The sequence below is a fragment of the Psammomys obesus genome, unplaced genomic scaffold, assembly GCF_907164565.1.
Source record: "Psammomys obesus unplaced genomic scaffold, mPsaObe1.curated_primary_1811, whole genome shotgun sequence".
Taxonomy (NCBI): Eukaryota; Metazoa; Chordata; class Mammalia; order Rodentia; family Muridae; genus Psammomys; species Psammomys obesus.
Genome location: NW_026596131.1, coordinates 9,246,753 through 9,259,133, shown reverse-complemented (window position 1 = coordinate 9,259,133; position 12,381 = coordinate 9,246,753). Strand labels below are relative to the sequence as shown.

The window sequence follows — 12,381 nt, the reverse complement described above, 5'->3', positions numbered from 1 at the left end:
GCGGCCGGCGTCCCGCCACTGCGCAGCCGCACAGGACGGTACTACGGCGCCTGCGACATGGGGGGGCGCGGAGGGGACGCCGGAAGTGGCTGTGGCGCGGATCGGACCGAGGGGTACTCGCCGCCCGCAGCCTCCACCCGCGCGGCGGCCAGAGCCCAGGCCCGTGGGGGTGGGCGTGGCGGTCGCCGGAACACAACTCCCTCTGTTCGCTGTCGGCGCGGGGCGGCGCCGCGTCGCTCGCCTTCACCAGCTGCCATGAGCGAGCGCCTCCGCCCCAGGTGAGAGGAGGGACCCACTTTTCTCGGCAGCCCCTCGGCCGAGGATGTGCGCGATGGAGCCGAGGGGCACACGAAGCCCGGGTGGTGCGAGGCTCTGCTCTGCGCTGCTCTGCGGTCCGGGGACGAGGCGGGGAGAAGGTTGCTCGGCCTCTGACACCTGGACCCTGTGGGTAGCCGGAGAGGTGACTCTCTGGAATCCAGGGCTACCCCTTCTCTCTCTTTTTCTTCTTTTCTTCGGCTTCTGCCCTTTCCACTGTGGGTTGAGGTTTTGTTCAGTCCTGCGAGGCAGACGGTCGTCCTAAAGCTCTCGTGTCCCTCAGTTTCGGCGGGGGAGTTGAGGAGGTGGGAATAGCCGATCTTGGAGAGGCAGCCCCTCAGGGCGCCTCGGAGAGGGGCTGGGACGCCTCGGGGGCGGGGAGCTTCTGGCGCCCCAAGGTCAGGAGAAAGGCGGGGGTTGGGCTTAACCCTGCAGTTGGGAGGGCTTAGGGCAGACTGCAGCGCTGTGTCCTGATCTGTTGTAAAGCCAGAAGGGCAGATGGACCCGGGCGGGTTGTGACCCACCCACTCGCGGTTGTAGCATTAACAGGCAGGATTCTAAACTGTTTGGATGAGGAGCCGTTTGGCCGGGAGGCGGGAGGCGGATAACATTGCGAGTTATGCCCGCTTACCTACCCCATTGAGTCTGGCCTCCGGCCCCAGGCCGCCTCTGAGGACTTTAGGCCCAATCCAGATGAGGTTTCTTTTCTCCTTCTCATTTTCGTCTTCAAGAAGGTGCTAAGTAGTATGTTGGGTTGCCTCGGAATGAAGAGGACCTGTTTTATTTCTTACTAGAAAGTCTGCTAACTTGTGGAGCCTGATCATCATCAAGTTGTTTCGTTTATTTAAGCCTATCCAGGTTCACTTTATTCCATAGTAGTCTCAGGCGTAAAGAAAGTGGATTGTAGGATTGCTTTTTTATTTTTTTCATAAAATATTTTATTTTTGTTTTATGTTTATGAGCGTTTTGTCTGCATGAGTGTGTATGTACATACACTCCGTGCCTGCCTGCTGTCCATGGGGGCCCGAAGAGGGCATCGGATCTCCTAGAACTGGAGTTACAGATGGATGTCACCCACCCTGTGGATGCTGGGAACCAAACCCCAGCCCCCTCCAAGAACAAGGACCCCCAGTGGCTGGGCCATCTCTCAGCCCCTGGATCTTATTTCTTTCGTTCTTGGTTGTGAATGTAATTCTGAACGCTGGGATTAAGGGTGTGCGCTACCACACCGGCTTCCTTGAAACAGTTATTTCATAGGCAACGTCCTGAGGTTATTTGATCCAGTATTAAAAATTTGTAGGCCCCTAGACTGAATTGAATTACTGATTTTGGTTATATAGTAATTGTGGCAGAAAGCCTATACTTGATTCAAGATGGTCAAACTGAATTGGAAATTATAAGGTGCCTGCCAAAATTATAATCTGATGTGGCATTAATGTAGTATCAAAAGGTTTAAGCTTACTGATTGTACAGATAGCATGAAGCCATAATCTGGCCAGTTAATAAGAAACATTGAAAGCTTTAAGTCAAGTTGCAAAAATGGCCCCAATTACAGTCACACCATTAGTGCTGGGATTGGGACCTTTAGATACAGCAAGCCTGAGATGACTGACGTTTTTTGGATTCTCTTGGAATTTCTCGCTTATCTGACAGGCCTCAGCATTTTCTCTCAAGAACAGTTTTTTGTTTTTTGTTTTTTTAATCTAATGCTGTAGCTAGTAATCCGAGTTTGTACTGATTGTAGATTTTTTTTATCTAATACATCCACAACGATCTTAGTGGGTTACTATCTTCTGGTGTCTTCTTTAAATAAGCCGTTGGTTAGAGAACAGACCTTTCTTGGCCAGTTTCAGTGTCTTAATATCTCCAAGTCAGTTAATGCTTCTGAATCTGATCCGTCAATTATAAGATGAAGGTTGAGCAGTGTGTGGTCAGGAAGTCTGCTTTATCACAGATCCCTGAAGTTTGCATATGAATTGGGGGGGAAAGAGAACCCTATAGTAAGAAGCAAGAGCTCTTTCACTTTTAAAGAAACAGTTGAGAGGGTGGTTGCATTTGTCTTTAGAAGATCTGAGTTTGAGGCCAACTTGCTTTATATAGCAAGTTCCAGGCCAGCCAGGCTACATAGTGAGACCTTGTCTTAAAATAAATGTAAAAAATTTTTACTTTGAAAAGCAGTTTCTGTACTCTATGATGACATCTGCCCAGGTTTTTGAAGAGGACCAGGAAGATAAGAGAGCAGTGAAACATGAAATGTGATGGAGTCAGCCGTCTTTGGGAGTAATAGATGCCCAGCAATTATCTTTACCTAGGTGGAAAGGAAGTGCCTGGAAAAATACAGTAGACCAACTGTAAATCAGTGGTGGTGTCAGTTATAAATAAGGGTATTGAAAGGTGAGTGTTGCCAAGGTGGCATCTAATAAAAGCCAAGAACAAGGAAAATGGAGAATAGGTAGAGTTCATTTTTAGCTCATTACCACCCAAAGGAGAGGACAGTTCACAGGCCTGAGAGATGGTGCTTCTACCTTGAGAAACTGACAGACACATGACTTCCCCAGAGGTAGATGGGAATTTTAGAACAGCCCCTTTGCTCTTGTTACTGGGAGGAAACATGCCCTGTTGCCCATGAGGAAATGGCAATTTTTGGTCAGGCTCATAAAGTTTGGTGGGAATGACTCAGCAGCCCCAAGCATAACCAGCTGTTGGCATACTGATAAAATAAAAGTTGAGGACCAGTCTGCCGCCACTGTGAGCTTCTCTTTGAGTGTCGCCTGGCTCCCGGCAGACATTGCTTTACCGACATAGCACTTTCCCATGTAAATTGCCTATATCGGAATGAAAGCAGAAGCTTCTTGGTTTAAATTTATATACTAAGTTGTTTGTTTGTTTAGCTAGTTGTTTTTTAGACAGGTCCCCACTATATAGCCCTGGCTGTCATGGAGCTCTCTGTTATAGACTGGGCTGGACTCAAGCTCATACAGGTCTGTTTGTCTCTGTCTCCTGGATGCTGGGATCAAAGGTATGCCCAGTTTTGATTTATAATAGCGTACTCACTTAATGATTATTAAAACTTGCTTTGTTTAGGGTTGTGGCTCGGTAGAGCCCTTAGGATCTAGTATGTACAAGGCTCTGGGTTCAACCCAAGCATTACAAATAAAACAAGACATGCCCGAAAAAACTATGCCAAACTAAAAAATCTGGTTTTTGTCTTATTTTTAATTTTGAAATAGTTCAAGGATATTGTGTGGCCTTGGAAAGATGGCTGTTGTTCCAAAGGTCCTGAGTTCAATTCCCAGAAACCCCATGGTAGCTCATAGCCATCTATAGTGAGGTCTGGTGCCCTCTTCTGCTGTGCAGACACATATGAAGGCAGGGTAAATCTTAAAAAAAAAAAAAGAATATTGTACAAGTGCTAGATGGTCTTCTGGGAGAAAGGTAAGATGTAGAAAGAAAATCTTATGCCATTGCTATGTGAGATAAATTGTGTGGTCTCCAGTTACTCAGAACTCCTGGACTTGTCTTTAACACCAGTTCCAGGGATCTGACACTCAAATAGACATTGTGCAGGGAAAACACCAGTGCATATAAAATAAAAATAAATAAACCATCTTAAAGAGGGGGGGTCTGTTTCCTCTTTAACTCATTGACTCATCCTGTGTCTGGCTCACTGTCTGTCTCTCTCCCTCTTTCTTACAAATACACACACTCACACACACACTCACCCACCCTCGGAGGACTTGGAACCCTAAATAAACTCTTTTGCAGGAGTCCTGCTTGTGGCTGGTGAGCTGGCTCAGAGAGTGTAGATACTTATAAAAAACAAAACCAAACCTCCCAGCTTTTTTTCTTCTCTCTTCCTCTCCCCCTCCCTCCCTCCTTCCTTCCTTCCTTCCTTCCTTCCTTCCCTCCTCTCCTCTTCTCCTGTCTCTCTCTCTTTGTAACTGTCTGTGTGTAGTCTTGGTTGTCCTGGAACTCTCTATGTAGACCTGTAGACCAGTCTGACCTCAAGCTCAAAGAGATCCTTCTGCCTTTGCCTCCTAAGTATTGGGGTTAAAGGTGAGTGCCCCATCAGGCTCTATCACTTTTATCTTTTTATTAGAGATTTGACTTTGAAAGCATTTTCAGTGTAACTGATCCACCTTTGGAGGTATGGAGCTCTGTTAGTGCTGCCCAGTAGAACTGTTTTGTTTGTTTTGTTTTGGTTTTAACTGCTTAAAGAGTTTTTTTTTTATTAAAGCAAGGTTTTGATAATCCAAAACTTTCCTTACTCAGTTATCAGTTCAGTTACTTAGAACAGAGCTGAGGGCTGGAGTACTGGCCTAGCAGTTGAGAGCACTGATTGCTTAGCTGGACCTGGAGTCAGTTCCCAGCACCAACATGACAATTATTTGTAACTCCAGCTCCAAGGGATCCATTGCCCTAGTCTGACATGGACATGTAGGCAAAACACTAATACATATGAGATAAATCTAAAAAAGTTAACCCAGCAAAGCTGATATGGTAATCTATCCCACAGTAAAGAAGTGCGGACCTGCAGAATCTTTGAAGTTTTATTCTTTGCTGAACTTTTTTCCTAGGGTCCAAAAGCAGTTATTTGGTTGTTTATTTTATTTTATTTTTTTATTTTGTTAGTTTCATATTTTGTTTGTTGTTTTAAGTAAAACAGCTTAGGACTGGCAGTGTTTACTACACAGGTTTTTATTTTTAAATATATAAGGTTCAAAATGTCCTTTAATTCTAGCATATATCTCTGCATATTTGGAAGCAGGGGCAGGTGGATCTCTGTGGCCAGCCTGGTCTACATAGTGAGTCTACATAGGAACAGCCAGGGCTACATAGATCCTTTCTCAAAAAAAAAAAAAAAAAAAAAAAAAGTCCTTTTAAAATTTATATTTTACAGCATTTTCTATAAAATTTATATTAACGATTTTTTTTTTTCAGTGAAGCAGGAGTTTCTGTGGTCTCTGACCAATTCACTGTTGATTTTGAAAGTATATTTAATTATTGTATGTGTGTAGATGTGAGTGTTTGTGGAGGTCAGAGAGCAACTTGTAAGAGTGTTCTCCTGCCATGTGGGACCAGAGTTAGAATGCAGGTTGTCAGGCTCGGTAGCAAGCGCCTTTACCTGCTGAGCCATCTGACCAGCCCCCAGATGAGTTTTAAAGGGCTGTCATCCCAGCAGTGCCATTGATTGCTTTCTGGGCCGCCTCTACAGCAGCACAGCTAGTTTTCTCAGCCTTAAGGCAGAGAACTGGAAACTCAGGCCTGTGAAGGTGTTCTGAGTGCTCAGTCTCAGCATGCCCATGAATTTGGTACTATGAATAGGCTGCGTTGCTTCAGCATTTTCTTTTGCTGTCAGAGGGATACGTCCTACATAGAAACAGTAAGGGGACCCTATGTGGTTGTGCGTGAGGAGGTTTGGGATTACAGACTTCCACAGTATATTTGTGCTGGGCATGCTGAAATTGGGAGTGGCTATGGCAGCAGTAGCCGCAGGACTCGCAGCCAGCCTCTTGTGAGTGTGCCATAGCACGTTGGGTCGACATGCATGACATGTGAGGAAGCTGGCCTCAGTACTGAAGGGTGCTGTAGGAGCAGTGAGGGGCTAGTCCTAGGCAGATCTTGTGATGGGTGAGGCCTGGCATCCTGAGTGGTCCAGTGAGTACTTGGTCGCAGTAGAGTGATTTGGCTGGGAGGTAGCAGCATCTGGGCTAGCTTCGTGAAGTAACCTGAAGAGGTACTGGCTGGTCTTGTGGGTGGGCACTGCTCGTCCATTTGCCATTCTCTGCATATATCGGTAGTTAGCCTGGCATACTGCTGGGTCAAAGCTATATATGGTTACTTACGTAGAGCACTGTAGTGAAGGGGCTGTGCTGTTAAGCATAATGAGATAAGGTTTCATGCTGTCTGAAATTTGGGGTAGCCCAGGCTGGCCTCAAATGTGCGTGCAATGCTTCTTCTGCCTCAGCTCCTTGCAATTGTAGGTATAGCCACTATGCCTGGCAGTAACTGTAAATTAATTAATTTTGCTTTTTTGAGACAGTCTTACCCTTGGTGGCTCAGAACTCACTGTACAGAACAGGCCTTGAACTGGCAGTGATCCCCCTGCCTCTCTACTTCCTGAGTTCTGGGATTAAAAGTATAAGCAGGATATGGATTTTAAATTTTGGTTTACTTTAAATGGCCACATTAGTGGTGGCATATTAGGCAGGGTATTCCAAGCAGTTGGTCTTAGAAGCAGCTATTCCTCCTTTCATTTATTCCTGTTTTTCTAGTTTGAGTTTAAGAATCCTTCTGATAGCATCTAGTTCTTGTAGATAGGCTAAATAAATACTCCCTGTCATAGTGAGAACACTTGCTAGATTTGTTTTTCCCCTTTTAACCTGGCAGTTCTAACCAGTTTGTACCGTCGCTCAGTGGCAACTCAGTGCAGTGCTCTGACAGCGCTAGTTTTGTAGCCTGAGCTTTCCAAGGATGGCTCAGAAAAGCAGTACGCACCACCCTCTATCCTGCTACCAAGCAGGGCATTAGTTACCCTCTCACCAACCTGCGTTTTCCTTTGCGGCGCCATCTTGTGTGTATTTTATATTTTAGGGCAGTACTCCGTGGGCCTGGGAGTAGGGTAGGGAATTTGGAATTATAATTTCAGGGGATATGGCAAGTGGAAACTGAGTTGGGAAGCTTCATCGTTGCCCTCCTCCTGTTACTCTGTTCCCAGCAGGCGTTCGGAAAATAGCCTTTCCCTGTTACGCTTGGCCTGACTGACTGTCTCTGCTTGGTGCCCATGCTGCTATACTCATAGTTTCTCCTATTGGAATGTTGTGATGGATTAACTTTTCTATGTTGTTTTGGCTTATAATTGAAATGTCTGCAGGCTCCATAGCTGGTTCTTTTTTCTCTTTGTGATTAAATTTCAGGAAAAGGAGAAGAAATGGCAATGACGATGACCACCACCCTCCTCCCCAGACCAAAAGGAGCAGTAGGAACCCCATCTTCCAGGACTCCTGGGACACAGAGGTAGGTAGAGTGGCCTCAGACTGGGTTGTACGACCTGGTGTCCTTTGCATAAATGGACATAAATGGAGTTTGTTTGTTCAAAGAATATCTCACCTTCCTTGATAGTGGTAGTCTCCACCTTACTTGCTTACTTTCTGCCTCATTATTTTGAGGCAGAGTTTTAATGAGCAATTCTGGCTGGCCAGGAACTCAGTGTGTAACCTGGTTGGCCTCAAGTTTGTGGCTGTTCTCCCTCCTTAGTGCCGAGTTGTGGGTTGTGGGTAAGTGCTGGCACAGCAAGTCTTTAATTCTGCTTTTGAATTAAAGCCTCTTAGAGGAAGGTAGGCACTGTTCTGCCAGGCAAGCAAAGTGTACATGTTTACACACACCATTTATGGGACACCCATCTTGGAATCTTCTAGTTTTACATTTCCTGATGGTTTATGAACTGTGAGAACTATGATTGTCTCTAAGGGAGACATATTTATTGCTTGTACTCAGCAGAGTGTGTACAGTGTATACAGAGATCCCTTTATGAGGGTTTTTATTCCTCAGTGTGTTCTAGGACGTGTTCTTCCAAAAAGTTGGGAAGGCAGAATGAGACAGGTGGGGAACAGAGTTCTTTGCAATTTTTGTTTTCCAGGAAGAGTGCTCTTTTGGGGGGCTTGTCTGTGTAGTTGGCAGTCAGTAAGCTGGGGACAGAACCAAAGGTTGAAGTGCTGAGGGTGAATTGTGTTACCTGCGCATCCTGGCCCCCAGCAGTTTCATGCTGTAGTGACAGATGGCTGGGTCCTTACACACACATGAAAATAAATTCTGCTGTATTTGGTTCTCACCAGTAAGATTTGCCTTGCATCTAGACTCTGTACCACCAATCCAAAGTCACTCTGAAGGGGACCTTCATGTTTCAGGGCCAGTTAATGAACAAGTCTAGGGTGTCTTCCTGCCACATGTAGACTTGGTTCTGATAGCATCTCCCACTTCTAAAAATCGTAGTCTGCTCTTTTTGTTTTTTAAAAGAAATAGCCAAAAAGTAGTTCAGGTTTTTTTAATGGGATGATTGAGGAATCCCAGGGCTGAAGGAAACCAGAGCTTAGAGATGCTGCAAGCATCTTAGGGTTAAAACACTAATAGCCACAGACTTTTGACTATGCTGTCTGTGCCTTTGATGCTTGAGAACAGGATAAAAAAATGTCTTATTCCCCCCCCTTAACTTGAAAACTTCTGTTTTCCTTTAAAAATTAAAAAATTTAAATTTACTTACCATCATTTGTGTGTGTGTGTCCTGGGGTGGCCACTGTGGAGAGCCCAGGACAATCTGCATAGAGGTATTGGTTTTCTCCTTCCACTGAGTGGGACTTGAGAATCAAATCAGTTGTCAGACTTGGGCGATCTGGTTTGTCTTCTTTTTTTCAATTTTTTTTTTTTACTTATGCATATGTATGTGTGCCTAGTTGAGTTTATGTATGTCACAGGCTTAGAAGTGCATGGAGAGGCCAGATTGAACCAGCTCCCTAGAACTCAATATAAGTGCTTGTGAGCTTACCTGACCTTGATTCTGGGAACCAAACCCTGGGTCCTTTGAAAGCAATAAGCACCTCCAACTGCTGGAATGTGTCTCAGGCACCTCTGATTTCTTATTTAAAACATGTATTTTAGTATTAGGGTTTTTTTTTTGTTTGTTTGTTTGTTTGATTGTTTCTGCTTTTTTGTGGAGGGGGGGCTACTCTCACACAGGGTCTCTCTTATGTAGTTCTTGTTAGCCTGAAACTTGCTGTGCAGACCAGGCTGACTTTGAACTTGAAGATCTACCTGTCTTTGCCTCCCAAGTACTGGGATTAAAAGTGCACCACCAGGCTATCTTGTTTATTTCACTTTGGGTTTTTTTTTTTTTTTTTTTTTTTTTTTTTCTGAGATAGGGTTTCTCTTTGTAACAGCTCTGGCTGTCTTGGAACTTGCTTTGTAGACCAGGGTGTCCTTGAACTCACACAGACCCATGTGTCTCTGCCTCTTGGGCACTGGAATTAAAGGGGAGTACCACCATGTCCAAGTAGTCTATATTGTTTTAATTGTAGTTTCTAGAAGATACCCTTGACTCAGTTTCTACCATCTATGCATTGGTTTCCAGAAGAAAATGTTGACTTTTGACTTAACCTTTGGATCACATATCTTTTTCTTACTTGCCCAAACAAGTTCTGCTATTGAGCCAGTCTGGAATAAACAGTCTGAAGTGTGGGTTAGCTGGTTCTCAGAAAAGCTTAAGGCTGCTGTGACAGCCTTTGTCTAAACCCACTGGCAGGTCACCCATCTTGGTATCCTAACCATTCCTTTCAGTGTTGTTTGATGGGCACAGGCTGCCGTGCTGAGCTTGTTCTGTGGTAAGGTAATGAGTGAACAGCAGGTGACCTAGAGAGGTAGAAGGCCAAGGTCTACTGAAATGGTAAGCAAAGCCCCAGTGACTGACTTCCCATTGGGAGAGGTTCTTCTGTTTGTAGCACAAAGACAGCTTTGGAGACATTGGGATTTTTTTTCCCTCATAATTGTATATAAAAGAAAATAAATTATTAATATTGTTAGTTGATATAATAAACTACTGACTCAGTAAAAGTGTTAACTTTTAATTGAGAGGCTGGCCGACAATTGTATTTATTTTAAAGATCTGTCTATCTATCTATCTATCTATCTATCTATCTGTCTGTCTGTCTGTCTGTCTGTCTGTCTATCTATCAACCAATCATGTACAGTGTGTTCTGCCTGCATATATGTCTGCACACCAGAAGAGGGCACAAGATATCATTGTAGATGGTTGTGAGCTACCATGTGCCTGCTGGAATTTGAACTCAGGACCTATGGAAGAGCAGCCAGTGCTCTTAGCTTCTGAGCCATCTCTCTAGCCCCTGCATTTTTTTTTCTTTTTTTTTTTTTTTTTTTAGAGTAAGATAAGGACTCATTTCTTGGGGCTGGAGAGATGGCTCAGCAGTTAAGTACATTGGCTGTTCTTCCAAAGGACCTGGGTTCAATTCCTAGTAACACATGACAGCTCATAGGGGATCTGACTTCCTCACATAGATATACCTGCATGCAAAACATATAAAACAAAACGTTTTTTGAAATACTAAAATAATTTTAGAGTTCTTTTTCTGGTACTCTGTTTTCATTTGTGAGTGATTTGTTTAAAGTCACTACCTATAATGAACTTCTAAGACGTACTCTTCTGCTGTATATAGTAGTTGGCCACTCCTGGGAAATCAGATGCTGTGGACACTTCTTGCCTTGATGTTCTGAGTGAAGGGCTGGTGAGGTCTGACATGGAGATTTGCTCTTCAGGGAGAAGCTTTACTCTGTGTACATTTTCTTCCTATCATTTTAGTAGGTCTCTTTCCACTCATGTGGAGAAATTGGGCCACAGAAAAATAGCATGGCTGCTAGGATGTAGAAGAGGCTGAGAATCTGGCCTTAGAACTGCTTGCCTCCAATTGGTATGAGCTGCTTTCAGAAGACAGCTGCCAGTTCAGATGGGCTTTGCTAAATATAGCCAGGAGCAGCCAGATCCTAGGCTTCTCTTCAGTCACAGAAGTAGAATTCCTTCACCTGGAAAATTTCCCAAGTAAATGCTGTGATATGGTAGTGCTGGAGACAGCGTGAAGGGTTGACAAAAAAAAAAAAAAAAGCAACGAGATTAATTTTTTTCCTTCATAATCCTTACTTAGTACTCGAGGACTTTGAATTTTAACTCCAGTGACTTACGACAAGCCTTAGGATTCTCCTCTGCCTGGCATGTTCTTGTATGTATCATGTGTGTGTGCATGGAGGCTAGAGGCTGAAGTTGGCTTCCCCATTGCTCTCCACTTTATTGTTAATTTAAAAATTTATTATTATTTGTATGCATGATATATGTGTCACACTACATTTGTAGGTCAGGGGACAACTTTGTGGTGACTCTCCTTCCAGCTTTATGTGGGTTTGGGGGCTCAACTCAGGTGGCCAGCCTTACACAGCAAGTGCCTTTACCCACTGAGCCATCTTGCTGGTGCTCCGCATCCTCATCATCTTCATCATCATCATCATCATCATCTTGTTTTGTTTTTTGTTGTTGTTTTTCAAGACAGGTTTCTCTATGTGGTCCTGGCTGTCCTGGAACTTGCTCTGTAGCCCAGGCTGGCCTCAATCCTCCTGCCTCTGCCTCCTGAGTGCTGGGATTAAAGGTGTTCACCACCCTGCCTGGCTTCACCTTCTTTTTTGAGACAGAATCTCAGCAAGCCTGGAGCTTGCCATATTTGCTAGATGGCTGGACTGCCAACCTCAGGTTCCGAGTCTCCACCTCCCCAGTGTAGTCCCCTGCGATTACAGATGCATGCCACTGTGCCCAGGTCTTTATGTGGGAGCTGGGGATACAAACTCAGGTCTTTAGACTTGCACAGCAGATATTTTACCAACTGAGCCATCCAGCCCCTGATACTGTTTTTAAATCAAGGTATACTATAGAATAGCCAGTACCTATACTACATATAGGCTAGTGTAAAATTAGGTTTTTAGCCATTCTTAATGAGCCCTGATAGCACCTAAGCCAGGCATGCCTCTCTTCTTAGTGAGCAAGACAGGAAGTGATTTATTAACTTGTGTCTTTGTTTTTGTGAGTCCTGTATAAAGGCAGCAGTATTCTTTTTTCACTCATTCATTCATTTTCATTCATTCAATCTTTTTTTTTCTCTATGTAGCCTTGGCTGTCCTGGACTTGCCCTGTAGACCAGGCTGGCCTCGAACTCACAGAGATTCACCTGCCTCTACCGCCTCCTCAAGTTCTGGAATTATAGCTGTGTGCCATCGCTCCTGGCTCTTTCCTTCTCCTCCTCCTCCTCCTCCTCCTCTTCCTCCTTCTCCCCCTCCTCCTCTTCCCCCTCCTCCTCCTCCTCCTCCTCCTCATGCTCCTCCTCCTCCTCCTTCCTTTTAAGGTGTACTTATTTTATGAGTATGTGTTTTGCCTGTGTATGTGTGCATCACATGTGTTCCTGATGTCCAAGGAGGTCAGAAGAAGGCATTGGATTCCTTGGAGTTTGAGTGGTTTGGAGC

The 12,381-nt window shown here is 44.6% G+C and overlaps 1 protein-coding gene across 2 annotated transcripts in view; it reads left to right on the top strand.

The window, feature by feature from the left end:
• The first annotated feature begins 36 nt into the window (after nucleotides 1–36).
• Fam104a (family with sequence similarity 104 member A) overlaps nucleotides 37–12,381 on the top strand; it is a 21,966-nt gene continuing 9,621 nt past the window's right edge. Inside the window, exons 1-2 of one of the 2 annotated variants that reach the window (XM_055592216.1) lie at nucleotides 37–278; nucleotides 7,233–7,332. In XM_055592216.1, coding sequence (XP_055448191.1) covers nucleotides 58–278; nucleotides 7,233–7,332 — 321 coding nt within the window. In that variant the 5' untranslated portion in view covers nucleotides 37–57. The other variant, XM_055592217.1, reaches the window with a different exon arrangement.